Source organism: Zonotrichia albicollis, chromosome 4 (genome assembly GCF_047830755.1).
Source record: "Zonotrichia albicollis isolate bZonAlb1 chromosome 4, bZonAlb1.hap1, whole genome shotgun sequence".
NCBI lineage: Eukaryota > Metazoa > Chordata > Aves > Passeriformes > Passerellidae > Zonotrichia > Zonotrichia albicollis.
The window spans coordinates 4,493,261-4,512,386 of NC_133822.1; the positions used below are offsets into that span (position 1 = coordinate 4,493,261).

The following is a 19,126-nucleotide window of genomic DNA, read 5'->3' on the forward strand; positions in this document are numbered from 1 at the left end:
CTCCAGCCCGGCGAATGAAACAAAAAAAAAAGAAATTAGATTTTAGTTAGTTTTTGAATCTCTTGCCTGCTGAGTTTGCTTTGGTGAGAAACTTGGTAAGATGATGGGCGGCTCCTCTCTGCCATCTGGGTACCAGTGCCATAAATCTTCCTTGTGGCCTTAATTTGGTTTCTCCAGCTGCTGGATTTATTTATTTTCTTCAAAGGGGATGTACTTTGCATGTTCTATGGGTACCTCTCAGTTTTTTGCCCTTTTCCTGACAAAAACCTCCCCCAGCCCGGTGTCCATCCCAGGGAGCCCCTGGCATCTCCTGTCCCACCTTCAGCCAGCTGTGATAGGCAGGCAGAGCTCTCCACCCAGGCCATAATTAATGGGGTTTTATGGCTCTGCCACCAGCCACTCACTCCTGCATTCCTTTCCTATGAGGTCTCTGTGCTTACCGGGTGCATGGAAGGAAGGGTGGGTGAGAAATCCCCTGCAGGGTCCCACCTGTCCTGAAAATGCTGCCAATGGGTTTTCCTTCCAGCTGTTTGACATGGACCCTCTTTGCCACAACAACAAAAACCCCAAAAGCACAAACAAAAAAAACCCCAAAAAACCAACCAACCAAAAAAAAAAACCCCCGAAAAATCCCAACAACCGAGCTTGGGTTTGCGAGGAAAAAGGGGATAAATGTACTTGGATATCTACTTTTAAATGCTGTTAGTTCTGCGGTTCTCCTGCCTTGTTTGTCTTCAGAAAGTCCAGTTAGCTGGTTGTGTGTCAGCTAGAAATTTAGTCAAATATTTTAGGAGATGCTTTCTGTGGGTGAAGATCTGGACCAGAGCTGGTATTTCAGCACAGACACTGCTGCAGGGATGGGTCCAGAGTCCTTGGCTGTCATTGAGCTTTTCATGGAATTGCCAAGCCATTGGAATGCGAAGTTGTGCTTGCCTTGATTTTGAATTTTATGTTTTAAATTATTTTTTATTTGAGTTGCAAATGTGGAAATTGAGGCACAGAGGCTCTCCAGGGAGCCTAGGCCAGCTGCTGGCTGCTTGCCCACTTTGCACCCATCAGGATGTTCTTGCTGTGGCTTTCATGTTTCCTCCAGCTGCTGAAGGACTTGGAAGGAGTCCAGATGAAAACAAGTGCCTTGTTGGGTCAGTGCAGGGTGAACTGGAGAATTAACAGCTCCTGTTCTTTTTCCTTGCAGCCTGTGGGCCTCAGCTTGCCAACTCCCCCACTGTGATAGTCATGGTTGGCCTCCCAGCCCGTGGCAAGACCTACATCTCCAAGAAGCTGACGCGCTACCTCAACTGGATCGGTGTCCCCACAAAAGGTAAGGCCTGCATTGGCTGCCAAGGGAAAGCAGGAGGTCTGGTCCTCAGGATTTCCTCTAGATCACTGCTTTGGGAGATGGGAGTTAGTGGGGGATGTTTCCAAGATCCTACAGGCCAAATATAAATATCTGTGTTTTCGTATCCTGGGCTCTCCTTCACTTTGAAGACCAAGGGATGCCCTGAGGATGTAATTTCGTGCTCCCAGCTTGCTTTAACTGCAGAAGGTACACAACTGAGTCATGTCCCTCATTTTGATGGTTTGTTTTTTTGTTTTTTTTCCGTTTCCCACCCAGTTTTCAATGTTGGGGAGTATCGCCGCGAGGCTGTGAAGCATTACAGCTCCTATGACTTCTTCCGTCCTGACAACGAGGAGGCCATGAAAGTCAGGAGGTGAGGGTGGGCTCCCTGACCCCACGTGGTGCTGAGGCCCATGGTTGGGAGCAGAGTTACCCAGTTTGGGGCTGATGGACAAAGAAGCTGGGCTCTGAATTTCCCCTGGACTTCAAATTCAGAGTTGGGATCTGATTTTCTTCCAAGGATTCTGAGGGCTCAAAACTGAATCTGTGTGGGATTGGTGACTTCAGGGTGTCCTCCACACCCTGAGGACCCCAGGGCCACACGTCTGTCCCTGTTTTGCAGGCAATGTGCCATGGCTGCCCTGAGGGATGTGAAGCTGTACCTGACGGAGGAGGCCGGGCAGATTGCGGTGAGCTCCTGATGTGCTCTGGGGTTTGGCAGCTGTGCTGACCCCAAACATCCTCTGCAGTTCCTTCCTCTGAGGAGGGGCTCTCTGGGAAACTAGGCCCTTGTGGTGCTAATTGAGATCTTTTGCTTTTAAAGGTTTTTGATGCCACTAATACCACGAGGGAGAGGAGAGGGATGATCCTAAACTTTGCCAAAGAGAACGGGTTCAAGGTTGGTGCCATGGGTCTGGTGCCTGCATTGTGAGGCCCACTGTGGTGTGGAGCTGATGTATCTTGTCTAACTTGTGTTATCCTCATGCTGCTCCTGTCTGAGGGAGATTTCACTGCTGGGTTTGATTAAAAACATGAAAATCTTCCTTCATTCCCTGTACTGAGCCATGGGGAAGGAAAGGATGGCAGCGGGGCAGAGGAGGAGCTCTCTGGTCCAGCAGGGAGGAGGCTGGGTTGAGCAAGGAGCTGGTTGAATGTTATAAACCTTATTTTGGTGGCTTTCAGCTGAGCTCTGCTTTGCTTCACAGGTCTTCTTCATCGAATCTGTCTGCAATGATCCCAACGTGGTTGCCACCAACGTTATGGTAAGTGTGGCACTGGTGGGAATGTCCTGCTTTTGCTTTCCCTCCATGGAGAGATAGGAATGGCATCACCCTCACAAGCTCTGGTCTTCTTGGTGGGCTTCAACCAGCCTGGAGGGACAGCCCAGCACGGCACTGCCAATCCAGGAGGTTCCTGGAGTGTGTTGGTTACTTCCTTCTCCAGGTGACAGCACCTGTCCCTGTTTGCTCTGTGCTGCACCTTGCTGTCACCAGCAAGGAGGGGCTGCTGAGGAATGTGAAGCTCCAGGGCAGCCTGTGCTGCAGCAGCTGTCAAGTGAGATGAAAGGAAAGCAGGTTTTGGCCTGGAGTACTGTGGGATAAAAAGCCCAGGAGGGAAGAGGGGCCCAAGAAAACTGGTTCATGTTCAAGGATCATCTTCTCCAAGTTCAGCTGTGATGCAGCCATCAAAAATGCCAGGATGGACAAGGAGCTCCTGGACAAACTCAAAATCAAACACTAAAAGGAAGCTTACAGAGAGAGGATGGAAGCAAGGACAGGCAGTATGGGAGGAATACAGAGATTGTTTGAACAGCCAAGAATTGGGTTGGGAAAAACAAAGCCCTGACAGAAGTGGGGGACTACAGGTGCAGTCTCACAGCAGTGTTTGGAAGATAATGGAGCAGATCATCCTGGAAACTTTGCCTGAGGCACATGGAAGATAAAAAGGTGGTTGGAGGCATCCAACAAGGCTTCACTGGAGGCAAATTTGCTGCCAGCCAGGGGCTGGAGAGTGTCTTTTGCTCCTGCTGGGAGCTCTTATCCCAGTGACCAACTTCTTGGGAGGTTCCATACAGCCTTTTCTACAACAAAATGCTCTGTTTGCTCCTTTTTTTTTTTTTTCCCCAAGCTGGATTTTTTTTTTTTTGAGGATTTTAATCCCTTTATTTGGAAACTAATGCTTGAAGGGTGAGAAAATCAGCTCCTAGCTGAGCATGGGATTTTGCTCCACAGGGAACTGCAGATGAATGGTGCTCTTAGTGCTGGGATCAGTGTGGAAAATACACCCCAGGCCTGGGATGCTGCCACATGTGTTGATCCACGGTGTTATCCTGTTGGTGTCAGGACTGCTTGTGTAGTTACCAATGTGTAATGCTGCTGTTCAAACCCAAACCTTCAGGAAAAGCAGCCTGTTAGATTAGTTCAGGCAGGAATTAGTTTGTGAGGGTTGTGGATATTCACGCTGCCTGTTTGTAGTGTCTTTCAGCCCAGCAGCTTGCAGCAAATAATGCACAGAAAGGGGTTGAATGTTGCCATCTCACTGTCCTGCTGCTGAGCTGGGATAAGGATCTTGTTTAAGTTCATGCACTTTCATTTCTCAGCTTGAATTTTAACCCAGTGGGGTTTTTTAGCCACTGAGAATCTCAGTTTTCCTGCTGTTGGGTGGTGCAGTGCTAGCCCAACTTCTGGGAGAATGGGAGTGGATTGGTGGGTTTCTGTACTAATCATGCAATGGTTGATAGCAAATTCTCCCACCTGATGCTTGGTTTTGGGTCTAATTTGCTTCTTTTCTGCCCTGTGATGAGTGATGACTATAAAGTACTCATCACTTAGTTTCAGCTAATCATTGGATCTTGGCAGGACTTTGAAATTCCAGATTAGCATTGTCTGGCTTGGAAAGCTTCCTAACCTCTCCCTGTGGCATGTTTTTTTTTTTTTATTTCTGTTCCAGGAAGTGAAATTGTCCAGCCCAGATTACCGGGACTGTAATTCCACTGATGCCATGGAGGATTTCATGAAGAGGATCAATTGTTACCAAGCCAGCTACCAGCCCCTTGACCCTGACGACTATGACAGGTGAGAGACCTTGACTTTGAGCTGCCTTGAGCATCTGCCCTCTCCCAGGAGAGCAGCAGAGAAGGGTGGAGCTGCATTTCACTTTGTCTTCAAACATCTGACTGTGCTAGAATTATTTATGGCCAGGCCTCAGCTTGAATTCAGGCCTTTCATAGGAAAATGCTGCTTTCCCCAGGCCCTGTGCCAGGGAAATGGGCACTGATGCCTTGCCAGGCTCTTGTGGGCTCAGATGAGCTGTTTTCAACATTGTTCTGCAGGCCTAGATACAAAGGCTTTGGGAAAGCACTTGAGTTGGAGTGGTTGAGGTGCTTTTTTCATTGTCTCAGTGAAGGGAAGGGACTGCTTGGCTCAAAGCACAAGGTTGAGCAAGCCCTGTGGCTCCTGCCTGGTGCCTGTGTGCCTTGGGAGAGCTTTGCTGTCCTGCCTGACTCTGCAGGCACCTCCCAGCCTCTCCAAGCTCACAAACACTCGTGTGTGCCCTGTGTGGATTGTCCCTGTCCTGGGGAGCAGCCTGTTCCCTGTTAGTCCTGTTTAATCCTCTTTGCTGCTGCAAGAGGAGGGGTGGTGATTACACTGCTGCTATTCAGCTCTCCATGAATCCCCACTACCTGTTGGCTCCCTGCTGAAAATAGCCTGCAGGAAATCCTTTGAGCTGGGTGATTACATGGGCAGAGATAACGCACAGGGCTGCTGCTTTGGAGAATGTCAGGAAAGCAGGAAAAGGGGAAAGTAGTCCCTGGAGAAACTGTAAACCTGTATGATACTGGGGAAACCAGAGGAAAGCAGCTACAAGAGAATCATGCAGTTTGAAACCGTGCATGATGCCACATCTGGTATCATATCCCAGATATTTTCAGCTGGTGTTAACTAAAGTGACATTTATAGAGGTTATGCCTGTGCGAGAACACAACCTCAACATCCAAAGCAGAATATTGAAAATAATATAATTTTTCATGCTGGCCCCTCTTTTAATATCTATATTAATTATTCCAGTATATTGTAATGTTTTGTTCTAATCAATGCAAATGATGTGGAATTGTGATTATGTTAAAAATAACACTAAATGAACGGGAGGAATAAATTGACATTGTGAAATTACTTAATTTTTCTTATGCTCCCTGTCACAGAAGCAATACAGAGCTATTGGGCAAAAGAAATCAAGATCCCTAACCTGTGCATTTTATTCATTAAGATTTTCATCTCTGTTTAAAAATAAAATTGATTTTTTGCCCTTGCAAGAAAAATAGCTTTATGGAAAAGAGGAAAGCCTGAAAGAATGAAAAGCAGAAAGTTCTTATTTTGCAGATTTGAGGGGTCTAAGTTGGAATCAGACCTTGTCATTACAGAAAGGATGAGAAATTAAGAAATATTGGACTTTTGTATTGAATATATATATTTTTTTTATATATTTTTATATTTAATAAATATATATTTATATATATTTATATATAAAAATATATATAAATATATAAAATATATATTTATTAAATATAAAAATATATAAAATATATAAAAATATATAAATATAAATATATAAATATATAAAATATATAGAGGATATATAAAAATATAATTAAAATATAATTTATGTATATAAAATATAATGTATAAATATTGATATATATTTACATATAGATATATAATTAATATATATGATTTATATATATGTGTGTGTGTGTGACACACACGCATACAATAGACAGTCTCTGTCTGTCCCCAGGGAACTTTCTCTCATCAAAGTCATCGATGTGGGCCGGCGGTTCCTGGTGAACAGGGTCCAGGACCACATCCAGAGCAGGATTGTTTATTACCTGATGAACATCCACGTCCAGCCCCGCACCATCTACCTCTGCCGGCATGGGGAGAGCGAGTTCAACCTCAAGGGCAGGATTGGAGGCGACTCTGGCCTCTCCAACAGGGGCAAGAAGGTGAGGGAGATGGAAAATGTTCCCCTGTGGCTGCAGTAGGTGCTGTGCCTTGGGTTAAACGTGTGAGGAATGGTTACTCATAGTTCTGATAAGGTTTAATTTTATTAAACCTTATCAAAAATACAACAGAAGACTGAAAGTCACAGTGCTGGGAGGAAAGTATTTTCCCTGCCATGTGGTGTCTCCCCCCCACACAATGGAGGTTTTCCCTTTTTAACCCTTTAACCCCTCCCAAAGTTCTGTCCATCAACTCCTTTGCTATTTTCCTACTTCAGAAACAGAAGTAGAACAAGAACAAAGTGGCATTCCCACTGGTTTTGGCATTGTGGTGCAGTGAACCAGCTTGCACAGGTTGGATTTGTGGTATCAATGCACTTAAACTTCAGCCACCACAAGCAGGGCTGCAGGTTTAGCTGGGACACAAACACTTCTCTCCTGCTTTGAGTCACCAGAAGGTTTTCCATGATTCCAGCATCCTCAGCAGTGTGGGTTTGAGGTTCATCTGCTGGAGAACCTGCTGCTTGGCTGGAATGTACTCTCCAGCTTGTCATGGACACTGCAATTGTGAAAGATCTGTTTCTTTTGTCTCCTGGCTGTGCACATACCATTTGTCCAATATGAATGCAGCCACTCTGAGAACCTGACCTAGCACCTGAGAATCTGGTGGATTCTCTTTGGAACACCCCAGATATTTACTCCACCTTCGCTGTCCAGTGGTGGAGATCTCTTCCTCAAATTCTGATTGGAGGTCAGATGTCACCACAGTGACAAATCAGCCCTCCCAGATGTCCCTTGATAACCACATGAGGGGTAAAACATAACTATAAATCTATAAAACTTTTCTTAACCTGTATACGTGATATTTGTTAATTGTGAGAGTCAATCATTGCATTACTCATCTATAAAATGCATGTTTGATGACAGCTGGGCTGCTGAGGATCCATCTGCAGCTCTTGGGGATCAATGAATGTGTGGCTGCCCTTCCCCTCAGAGCATTAGGCTGATCTTTGTGCCTGTGGGAGGCAGCACTTACTGGGAATAGGGAACAAAGTAAGCTGTGGACCAGGAATCAACCTCTTTTTTTCTATATCCCACAGTTTGCAGTGGCACTGAACAAATTTGTGGAAGAGCAGAACCTGAAAGATCTCAAAATTTGGACCAGCCAGCTAAAGAGGACAATCCAAACAGCAGAAGCTCTCCAGCTGCCCTATGAGCAGTGGAAGGCACTCAATGAGATCGATGCTGTGAGTATCTGTGCAGCCACAACAGCTGGATGGGACTGAACAAAAGAAAGAGAGGTTTTGTCTGGTGGCTGTGCTGAGAGCATGTTCAGTAACCTCTTGCTTTTCCTGCCCTGGCAGGGTGTGTGTGAAGAAATGACCTATGAAGAAATCAGGGAGCAGCACCCAGAGGAATTTGCTCTGCGTGACCAGGATAAATATTACTACCGTTATCCTTCTGGGGAGGTAGGTGTGCAGGGACACCCCTGCAAAGTCTGCAGGGCTTGTACTTTAAATGTGGCCTTTTTTTCCTCATTCTGTGTCTACTCTTGAGCAGAGGAGCAATGGGAGCCCCAAGAAACTAAAATTAATAGAGAGCAGGGCTCATGTTTACCTTGAGCTCTTTCAAAATCTTGCTATATGAAGATCTCACTAAGAAATATGTCACTTAACAAACAGTCCCCCTGACTTTATAGCAAATTAGCATGGAAAGGTCTCTAGAGGTTTCTAGTCCAACCTCCCGTTGTTATATCTGCTCACAGTTTTGTGCTGCCCTAATTTTCTTTCCTTTCATTTCCAAAAAAAGCAATTTTCACCTTGTTCTCAGTATCATTCCCTAAGGGTTGATGGTAATATCTCTGTTCCTGGCAGTCTGCTTTCAGGGTGTGACACAATGAGGTGGGAATTGACATCAGTTTTGGATGATACTTGAGGCTGTGAATTGAGCTGATTATCCCCAAATTGAAAGTCATGCCCATAGACATTGCAGAAAAATCTTTAAAGACATCCTCATGACCCCGTATCTGACAGAAGAATATGTGGGGATATCAGACACCAACTCTGGGTGTCTGGGGCTCCTTCTGGCTGACTGTTGTGGTTTTTATGAGGCCTTTCAAAACTCTGGGGTTTCTCAGGTTGCTCCAGACTTCTCAGAACTTTGAAATCCTGTAGCAAATCAGATGTCAAGATGATGGAGAGGCTCTATCTTCAAAGCCCTTGTTGCTTACCTTAGTTAATTCTCCAGGCCTGAGCTGTGATTCAGTGAGATGTGAATGCCTCCTTCTCTTGCAGAAGAATTACAAGTTCCAGAGCAGTCTGGAGATGAGGATTTATTTGTCTTCAGCAGTTTGGTTTGCTCAGAGGCACAGAATCAGGAGGTGTACCAAGACAATGACTGTTGTTTCTTTGGGATGCTCGTTGCATTGATTCCATGCCTTACCTCCTTCCCTTTCTTCCCCAGTCCTACCAGGACCTGGTGCAGCGCCTGGAGCCAGTGATCATGGAGCTGGAGAGGCAAGAGAACGTCCTTGTCATCTGCCACCAGGCTGTCATGCGCTGTCTCCTGGCCTATTTCCTGGACAAGAGTGCAGGTGAGCTCCCTGCCCTGGAAAAGGGTTTGCCCTGCTGGAGGAGGGATGATGGATGCAGCTCTGGGCTGTTCACATCCTGCAGTGTGTGATGGTGTTCACAGGGGTCTTAAGATGAGGGAAGAGATGAGGAGCTGACTCCGTGTTTCAGAAGGCTGATTTATTATTTTATTAGTGTATATTATTATATATTAATATATCATTGTATTAATTTTATTATATATTAATATATTATTTATATTATTATATATATTGTATTAAAACTATACTAAAAGAATAGAAGAGAGTATTTCATCAGAAGGCTAGCTAACAGTAGGAAAAGAAAGAAGGAATGATAACAAAAGCTTGTGTGTCGGACAGAGAGTCCAAGCCAGCTGACTGTGATTGGCCATTAATTAGAAACAACCAACATGAGACCAATCACAGATGCACCTGTTGCATTCCACAGCAGCAGCAGATAATCATTGTTTGCATTTTGTTCCTGAGACATTTTGTTCCTGAGGCATTTTGTTCCTGAAGCTTCTCAGCTTCTCAGGAGAAAAAATCCTAAGGAAAGGATTTTTCATAAGATGTATCTGTGACAGCAGTGTGCATCTCTTTGGTGTGGGATGAAGGTGTCTGAGCCTCCTGCTCAGGTAACCCTCCTGCTTTGCTGTCTCTGCAGATGAAATGCCCTACCTGAAATGTCCCCTGCACACAGTGTTGAAGCTGACCCCGGTAGCCTATGGTGAGTGAAACCTTCCTAAACATGCCAAGGGGCTTGACTTGTCCCTCCTCCTGACTCCAGGCTGTCTGGGGGAAAAGCAGGGATCTGTGGTGGGGCCCTTGGGAACATCCTGTGCCTGCTGGCCCGGCTGATCTGTCCCTTTGTGCAGGCTGCCGGGTGGAATCCATCTCCCTGAACATTGAAGCAGTCAACACCCACAGAGATCGGCCAGAGGTAAGTGCTGCTTTTCCCTGGAGCTGTCCTTTGGTGTCCCCTTCCTGTCCCCTGTGGTCACCAGGCAGTGGGGACTGCCCAAATCCTGCCTGGGGTGGTGGTGGGCATGGGGAGATTGCTCAGCTGGGTGCTTGGAAGTGCTGCTGGAAAACTGGAAGCATCAGATGTGTTCTTGCTCTGCAAAGTCGTGGCCAGCTGAGGGTTTTCCAAGGGAACAGGACTGTTGCATGTTCCTGCTTCCCAGTGTGTTTGCCCAGGGAAAACTCCTCCCTGGTCTCTGACTTCCACATGCATGGTCATCCACTGGCCCAAGCAGGGAGTGGAACTGTGGATGATGGAGAAGGTGACTTCTCCCAGGTGTCCCAGGTGGCTGGCAGAGCTTGGGCTCAATGCTTGCCCGCCATCTGCCTCTGAGGGTGTTTTCCTGGTATGCCCGTGGCTCTCTGTCCTTCTGCAGGGTGGGAGGTGGCAGTGCTGGGCTGGGGATGGTCTTGTGGAGAAGAATTCCTGTAGGGTTGGGTCTGTCTGCCAAGTGCTCCACTGGAGCTCAGAGGGCAGAACAAAACTCAGTGTCAGGGCTGGGCAGCCACACAGAGTGGGCAGCACCCATGTCCCAAGATGCTGGGACATCTCCAGCTTGTGCTTAGTGGTGAAGCCCAAAGTGATGCTTTTGGCCCACATCTCCTTTCCTTTGCTTCCCCTGTCAGGTGGCAGCACCTGAGCTGCCTCTCCCTCCCCACAGCTGTGGGGGGAAGCCAGTCCTTCCCCTGCATGGGGACAGTGATGTCCTGCTCTGCCACCCTCTCTGGGGATGGCAGCAGGGCCTTGGCTAGGACAGGGTGAGACAAGTGCCAAGTGCTTGGGTGCCCCTGCTCAGCTTTGCCTCCATCCCCCTTGCTTGAGTTGGAGCTTGGCGTGGTGCTGACCCTCACTGCCTGCTCTGCTCCCATGCCCCAGATCTTCCTGATCAGCCTGGGCTGGCTCATCTTCCCTCTTCTTGCTTTCACTCCTCTCTCTGGGTGGAGGGACCAGCCTTGAGGAGGAGACTGATGGGCACCTCTGTGTCCTGCAGAGTCTTGGCTTGTTGGCTGCTGGGTGTGTTCAGCTACCTGTAGTTACTTTTTTTTTTGTCAGCTGAGACTCAGATAAGGAGAAAATCTGTCTCATATCTGAGTGCAGAGCCATTTTTTTTCCTCCCTTCCCCTTCTGTGCTCTTAAGAAGCGTTTTGCATCAGGGTTTTTTTATTTTTGTGCCCAGAGACTTTCAGTGCATCCTTTGCTCATGGACAGTGACTGTGGGGAAAAGCAGAGACCACTCTAAGATTTAAAAAAAAGAAAACCAAAGCAACTTGCTTCTTTTTTTTTCCTTTATAACTGTCGCCTTCTTCCTTTTTCCCTTTATTTTGCTTTATTTTTTTATATTTACTTTTATTTTCTTTGTCTCACTTTAATTTAGGAAGCAAAGAAGGGACCTAACCCGCTCATGAGACGTAATAGCGTTACCCCTCTAGCAAGCCCTGAGCCCACCAAAAAACCTCGCATCAACAGCTTGGAGGAGCATGTGGCTGTTTCTCCTGCCCTGCCAGGCTGTGTTCCTCAGGAAGTGCCCACGCAGATGCCGGGACAAGTTAGTTGAACTCTTCTTTTTTTTTTTTTTTCTTATTTCCTTTTTTTTTCTTTTTTTTTTTTTTGTTGTTGTTCTCGTTGTTTTATTGTTTGTTGTCCTCCTGTCCACTCCTGAAGCTGAGGAGCTGCTTGCACTTGTCGTGAGCTGTGCTGCTGTCTGAGATGCATCTTCCTCCCCATGGCTGCTGCCCCTCCCTGCCTTGGGTCGCTGTTGATCCTCTCTTGTGTTTTGAGAGCACCATCAACTTCCACCAAGCTCTAGGCTGCATTAATTTAGTGCCATCAGCCTCCTGAGGGGTCTCCTCCCTGGAGTGAGCAGGAGCAAAGGGGTCGTGCCTTCCCTCCCTCTGGGTGTGCTTGGCTCTGTTGTAGGCCTGGCCATGGCAGTAAATCAAATGCTCTTGTGCTTCTCTGAAGGAGGAGCTGCTGCCAAGACTCTTCTTTGGCTGGAAGGGTCTCCTTCGTGCTGGAGCTGTAGGCAAAATGGACCAAAATTGAGTAGAAGGCTCCTGGTGTGGTGAACCTGGGTGAAACCCTGCCATGGTGCTCATGTGTCCTCTTCTCTGTCACCCACCCATGAAGGGACATAGCAAGAGAGGCTTTGCTTGCTGCTCACTTTCCCAGGCACAAACCCCTCTCCTAAGCTCACTGAGGAGTCCTGTATGATCTACAGGAGCCTTTGCCATGCTGCCCTCCCCACCAGCTGCCTGTTGGGTGTGGCTGTCTTGCCCAGCCCCTCTCCCTGCTGTCTGTGTTGGTGTGATGTCCCCTCCTTGCCCAGGTTAGGAATGGCTCTGTGCTCCACCACTGCTCTGCTTGGTTGCTGCTTTGCATGAGCCTCCCAGGACAGCTGGGTCTGTGTCAGCTCCCAGGGCTCTGCTTGGGCTGGTTGAGCCTCACAAAAAAACCTTTTGCCAGCTCTGGCTGCCCAGTGCCCCTCGCTGCTGTCCACTGTCCTCTGCCCGGTGTGGCACAGAGTTACTGACACCTCTCTCTGTTCTCTCTGTCTCTCTGCAGCCTTTACTAGGGAAGGCATGCCTGTAAGTACCTTCTTGCCTCTTATTCCCCTTTCCAACCCTTTTTTTCCATGTCTCTTGCCATCCTGCTGGGTTGTTCTGTTGTTGCAATATCCGCACGGGGTGTGGATTTCTTGGAGTTCATGTTCTGCTGGTTTGGGGGGGATTTGTTTTAGGAAAGGTAAAGAGGAGAGTGTGGGTGCTGGTTTGTATCCTAGCTGGATGGAATGTCGCAGTTTTGTTGTGAAATTAGGCAAATTATGATTTTCACTCTGCTGGTGATGCTGTGGGATTTTCCTGGAGCTGTCTCCTCTGTGATAGCATGTTGTACTGTAGGTGAGAGACCTGGGTGCTCTGTCCTTCCTGAGGGCTCTGGGTTGTAAGTGATGGCACCAGAGAGGTATCTGAGAAGCCTCTGACCTTCTCAGCAATATGTTTTCTGGAGCTGGATGATCCTGGGACCAGCCATCTGCAAACTTGGATTTTGGAAACAGCCTAGGTGTTGTGGGCAGAGTGAATGGAATTTGCCCTTCTCTGGCTCTGTTAAGAAAGCAAAACACCATGAGCATTTAATGCATTAATGATGAGTAATCAAGGCTCTGGCAGCTTGGCTTAGGGCTGTTATATCCCTGAGGAACAGGAACAGGACAGCTTCTGGGTAAATTTGAAGCCTTTGGATTGAGTTAATGCTACATTGAGTTGAGAGCAGCAGTTGTGTGCTCAGAGGTCTTCTCAAAGGCTGGGAAGACGTTGAGGCTGAGCTGATACTGGGCAGTGTCCAGGGGGTCTTTTTGCCCTCTGAGGGCAGTTTAAATCAGTCTGTGGGCATCCCTGACTTGGGTTGTTTTGTGGGCTGAAGATGGAGGGATCTGCTCTACCATGGCCAGGCCAGAGCTCAGCCCTGCTGCCTGTAGCAGCTTTTGAATCTCATAATTCTTCCCCTTTTAGAGTAAACATTTTTGAGAAAAGGGAAGTTAGGACTGTTGCACTTGGCTTTGCTGGTGGCTGGGTTAGGTGAGATCACTGAGTGTAGAAGTTGAGTTGCTCAGCATGGCCTGCATGCCTGTGATCCTCCCCTTGCTGCTCATGGCCAGGAAAGCCCCTGATGAGACCTGCTCCTCTTGGGTTGCTCTGAAAGCATTTTAGGTTTTGTCCATCCTTCCCTCCACCCTTTTCACATGTTTATTGGAACAAAAGGCACTGCATGCCTTGGTGCTGGCTGGGAGGCTGGAAACACCCTCAGGTGTTGAATTTGGAGATGGATGTGTCAGATTTTGCTGGAGCAGGCAGTGATGGTTTTACCCACACCAGGTGTGGGCTGGCAGCAGCAAGTTTAAATCTCCAGCTGCTGGGAGCCTGTGTCCCCCTCCTAGTGTGGGACTTTGTGGGACCCATGGGGACATGCCAACCCCAAGGCTTGGTGACACTCACACTGCTGCTAGCTCTGGGAGGCTGCTGCCCTGCACACTGCTTTGTCCCTCACTGTCACCTCCTGTAAGGGGCTGGGGAGGTGGAAAGTGCCTCTGTCACAGCTTGAATCATGAGCCTGGGTTGGTATAGGAGCTTCACTGCATCAGCCCTCACTGTTGGGGTCTTGATCCCCATCCAGGAGGACCAGGGGACACCTAGGGTGGCTGGTAGATGTGGGGTTACCTGGCGTGATGGTTTCTTTTCCTTTTGCTTGCTTTGTGATCCAAAGTGCACTTTTGAACAGTCACCTGATTCCCCCCTTCCCTTCTTCTTCCCTTCACTTTTCATGCTTAAAAAGAAGACCCGTTTGTCACTTTCTCAAAGTTTTCTCTTTGCTAATATTTCCAAGGTAAATGGCTGTGGTGCATGTGGCTTTTCCTCACCCTCCTCCTGTCTCCTTAGGCAACAGAGAGAACAGCTCAGCCTGCTCTGCCTTGTAGCCTGGCTGGGATTGCTGGTGCTTTTAGGAGCAGCTTAGGTAGTAAAAGCATTAAAAAAACTCAAAAAACCAACCAACAAACAAAAAAAAACTGCCAAAAACCAAACCAAACAAACAAAACAAAAAAAAGAGAATCCTTCCTAGCTGTTTCCTAGTCCCTTTTTCCCCTACCTTGTTCCATGTAGTTCTGTGAGTTGGGCAATGTCCTTGTGGTCCCCCTGGGCTTTTCCTGGAGCAGATCTCTTCTGGGGGCTGCTCCTGCTTGTGTGTAGCTGGTTGTCTCTGGTTTTGTGGTCCTCACCACGTGCTGGTGGGTACCTGTTGTCATCATCCTGTACCAGGGCTGTGTCTGGGGTGTGTCTCAGGCCCATGAGACCTCATGGAGTGTCACCAGGGCAGTTGTGCTGCTGCTCTACCTCTCTGGTGGTGGGTGGTCCTTGGCATGGCCAGCAGGAGCTGCCTGTTCTTGGCATTGCCAAGGATGGACAAACAATGGCCTTGCCCTTTGCAGGCAGGGGGGACACTGCCCACCCTCAAGGGGAGCAAGAGAGAGATGTTTAATTTGGCTTAAATGAAGACCATGGTCCTCTGTCACCTTGCCTTGACCAAAGAGCAGCTTCAGAAGGACAGACAGGGTGGGGTGAGAGGGTGTGGATATTCTCAGCTTGGTCAAAGAAAGAACAGAGATAATTTCTCCCAGGCTGAGAAAAGAATTAAAAAACCAATTATTTCTCCTTCTTTAATCATTGTTTATAGATATGGTTCTCCAGAGTGTGCTATTCATAGTCACCAATAGTGTGAGGGGTTTTTACTTTGAGACCAAAGTCTCACCTTAGCCAGTCACACATAGAATCACAGAATAATGAGGTTGGAAGAGACCTCTAAAATCGAGTCCAACCCCATGCCCTCACACCTCAACTAGACTGTAGCACCAAGTGCCATGTCCAGTCCCACTACCTTCATTAAATTGCCTTCTGATCCACCTTCTGAAGACTGGAGTCTTACACTCCATCCCTGCCTCGACAGTATCAGGAGGGCTTCAGCTCAGTTTTTAGGGATATCTAAATTCTAAACCGCTAATTAAAGCCAGGCAATGCTTGAGGAGGGGCTTGTGACAGTGTTCACAGGGGTCTGAGGATGAGGGAAGAGATGAAGGATCTGACTCCATGTTTCAGAAGGCTGATTTATTATTTTATGATATATATTATATTGCATTAAAACTATACTAAAAAGAATAGAAGAAAGACCTTCATCAGAAGGTTAGCTAAGAATAGAAAAGGAAAGAATGATAATGTCCAAGCCAAGGTTTGTGGCTTGGACAGAGAGTCCGAACCAGCTGACTGTGATTGCATTAATTAGAAACAACCCCATGAGACCAATCACAGATGCACCTGTTGCATTCCACAGCAGCAGATAACCATTGTTTACATTTTGTTCCTGAGGCCTCTCAGCTTCTCAGGAGGAAAAATCCTAAGGACAGGATTTTTCATAAAAGATGTCTGTGACAAGGAGCTGAGCAGTGGGTCAGTCACTGCCTCTCTCCTCGGCTGGGCAGTGTCCTCCCCTCTGTGGTGGGTGCTTTGTGGTGACCCGTGTGTGGCTGTGTTCATGTGTTCCTAGAAGGTGCTGCTGGGCTGGAGCCTGACCCCAACCCCTCCTTCCCCTCTCATTGCAGAACATGAACAACTCCCAGAAGCCGTCGTGACTCCGTGGGCACCGCTGTGAGGCCGCCGGCGCCGCCAGCTTCCCATCCCATCGCCATTCCCGAAGCTTGCTTCCAACCCAGGCGGGGCTGGCTCTGCTCCCCCTGCCCCAAACCCTGCTCTGCTCAGTGGGGAGGGATGCAGGAGAGCCCAGGAGGAGCCCAGCTCCATCCCAGGGTCACCGCCAGCTCTTCAGGCTGCAGCGTTTGCTCTCCTCTCCGGCATCCTGTTAGGTCGTAGCGAGCTGTAAAGTGCTTCTGTAGTGCACAGGAGTTTCATTTTCTTCTCTTTTCAGTGGTTTTTGATCTTCTGTATAGATGATTGGTACCCATCTGTCTCTGGGTGGGGTGTGTATATATGTGGATGGTGCGGGATTAGTAGAGAAATAGGGGGAAGGGGGGATGGGTAAAGCGGTTTTGCGTTATTTTTTAATTATTATTAATGTTGTTAATTACTTTTGAATAAGCCCCTAACATGCTGTGCTGCAGTCCCTCACCCACACTACAGCTGGTCACACATGCCAGCCTGGCTCATGCACATCTGTGAGCACCAGGACAGCAGCTGTGTGAACTCCTTCACTGCAAGAACTGCTGGGTTTAATAAAAAAAAAACCAACCCATTCTTTCACTTTTTTTTAAAAAATCAATTTATCTTAAAGGGGTTTGCAGTTTTATCTGCTGCTAAAACTGGTTGAAAGATGCCTGCAGTGCATGAGGAACCATGCCAGCAGGGGCTTGGGCGATGCTTTCATCTTGGGGAGCACCCAGGGATGGTCTTAGTTCAGGCATGGGTTGAATTTTGGGGAGGCTGGGCACTGTTTGAGGTGCTGTGCTGGTACTTCATCTCCCCTTTCTTCTTTTTTAGCTGGAAGTGGAGGTATTGGGAAGGGTTTGAATCCCTAGGCTTAGATGCATTTTGTAGACACACAGGTCTCATGGAAGTGGCCAGAGGTCTGGCTGGGTTGCAGGAGTCCCTGTCTGACTGCAAAGAGCCACAAGAAGGGACAGTTTTGTCTGTATTTTTTTACTTTTATATATACATGCACACACATCTGTGTGTGTATGTGTATACTTAGAAACTGCTTGGTTTTTGCACTTTATTTGTGGCAGAAGCATAACTACTTTTTTTTTCCTAGTTGTGCCCCTTAACAGGGGAAGCCTGAATACAGGCAACTTTTTCTGTTTGTTTTTAATTGTATTTTGCATGCTGGAAAGCTGGGACTACAAAATAATAGTAGTTACAGTGTTTGAGGTGGGGGGAACAGGGTGAGGACCTGACTGACTCCATCAGCCAGCTCCCAGTGGTTTGATCCATAAGATCCCTGGCAGACAGCCTGTCCTGGGCTGGGAGACAGCAGTTAAAAATGGCAATTTACCACTATTGCTTTGTGCAGAAATCTGTGGACTTTGGATTTTTTTTTTTTAGGGTTTTGGGTTGGGTTTTTTTTCCCCCCCATCTATATGCAACATCTTCTCCATGCCCATCTCACTTTTTTTTTATTTGCTGGAGGCAGGAGGTGAAGGCAGCCCCCCACTCCTGCAGCACTAGGCTGGGGAACCAGGGGTGGGCAACTCTTTGGATTCATCCTTCCCATGGCATTCCCCAGCATCCTGTGTAGGGAACACCATCCCCAGAGATGGGATCAGAGATGTTTGGTGGAGAAATGATCTCTTTGAGGGTGTGTGCCTATTTTGGGGGTGGGTTTGGTCTGTTTTTTTCCTTTGGGAAAAGGTGAACCACAGTGCCTCGCGCTCCGCGCTGGAGCGGCACCGACGGCGGGAGGGCTCCGGGGCCACGCTCAGCCCGTGTCCCATGGGGTGACAGTCCTGGCACTGCCCTGCCTGTGTCAGCTTGTGCATATGTGTATCATAGTCCTGTACAGATAAAGCAAAGAACACTCCTCCCACCCTGCTCTGCTTTATTTCTGTTTTAACAACCTCATTAAAAGCAGGCTTCCCCCTCCGTGTGCCCTGGGTGGCAGCTGCGCTTTGGGTTTCTCTGCCTTCCAGATAAATGAATGTTTTGGGGAGGCCACTCACTTGGCTCTTTTCAGCTTCCTCCTTCGTGGGGAGTTTTATCTCTCTCCTCCTGCTGCTGCTGCTGCTGCTGCAAAAAGATAAGCCAGCAAATACAAACATGACGTGTGGCTACCCCGAGATCGATCCTGTACACGTGTAATTGCGCGGATGTTTTGGTGTGTGTTTGTGTGTGTATATATATAAATATATATATAAAAAAAAAAAAACAGAAAATACCCAAAATGGCCCTAAACTTTCATCCTTTAGTAATAATAGATGTCTCAGTAGGTCTACAGAAATCTGGAATTTGAACATGGTATTTTTTTTCCAGCTTTGGGAAAACTGCTTTCCTGAGTTTATCATGTGCTGGAGGGGTTGGGATGGTGTCAACCCTGTGCCATCACAACTGCCCCAAAAAAATTGCTGTCCAGCTTTTTGGTTAACAGAGCCAAGGCCTGGGCCGTTGATGCCACAGCCAAGGCAGATTGGCAGAGAGGACATGTCAAACCACACCAATGATTTCTTCCCCCACCTTTCTTTTTTTGCTCTCTGGTTTGTTTTCCTTTGTGATACTTGAATTTATTTTTTTAATTTTTTTTTAAATAGCAAAGCGCTTTTTATTTATTTAATGTATACTGCAAAGCTTGGAGAGAAGGGTGTAGTTACTTGGGATTACTTTTTTTTTGATTTGTGATATGTTAACTGTTCTGTAAATACATCTGGAATAATTGCCTGATATAAAGCTGTGCCAGCTTAAAAACAGGGTATGCCTTTCAGAAATTTGTATATTTTGCAGTTGCTGGACCAATAAAATATCTTGAAATACAGATGTGATCTGGTTCTTCCTTGTGTCAGAATTCATGTGTTCCTGTGCCTCATAAATAATAATTGCCATAAAAGAGAGGTTGTGGATGCTCCATGCCTGGAAGTGTCCAAGGCTAAGTTGAAGGGGGCTTGGAGCACCCTGGTCTAGTAGAAGATGTTTT

The 19,126-nt window shown here is 47.3% G+C and overlaps 1 protein-coding gene across 9 annotated transcripts in view; it reads left to right on the top strand.

Annotated features, from left to right (window-relative positions):
• Positions 1–18,383, top strand: part of PFKFB3 (6-phosphofructo-2-kinase/fructose-2,6-biphosphatase 3) — a 45,822-nt gene extending 27,439 nt beyond the window's left edge. For 2 of the 9 annotated variants that reach the window (XM_074538702.1, XM_074538707.1), the window contains exons 2-17: positions 1,196–1,321; positions 1,616–1,712; positions 1,962–2,028; positions 2,163–2,237; positions 2,545–2,601; positions 4,289–4,413; positions 6,134–6,341; positions 7,439–7,585; positions 7,703–7,807; positions 8,802–8,931; positions 9,593–9,655; positions 9,804–9,868; positions 11,325–11,495; positions 12,512–12,534; positions 14,279–14,329; positions 16,095–18,383. In XM_074538702.1, the coding sequence (XP_074394803.1) occupies positions 1,196–1,321; positions 1,616–1,712; positions 1,962–2,028; positions 2,163–2,237; positions 2,545–2,601; positions 4,289–4,413; positions 6,134–6,341; positions 7,439–7,585; positions 7,703–7,807; positions 8,802–8,931; positions 9,593–9,655; positions 9,804–9,868; positions 11,325–11,495; positions 12,512–12,534; positions 14,279–14,329; positions 16,095–16,101 (1,517 nt within the window). In that variant the 3' untranslated portion in view covers positions 16,102–18,383. The remainder of the gene's footprint in view (positions 1–1,195; positions 1,322–1,615; positions 1,713–1,961; positions 2,029–2,162; positions 2,238–2,544; positions 2,602–4,288; positions 4,414–6,133; positions 6,342–7,438; positions 7,586–7,702; positions 7,808–8,801; positions 8,932–9,592; positions 9,656–9,803; positions 9,869–11,324; positions 11,496–12,511; positions 12,535–14,278; positions 14,330–16,094) is intronic. The other 7 variants (XM_074538700.1, XM_074538701.1, XM_074538703.1 and 4 more) reach the window with 7 other exon arrangements.
• The last annotated feature ends 743 nt before the right edge of the window (positions 18,384–19,126 follow it).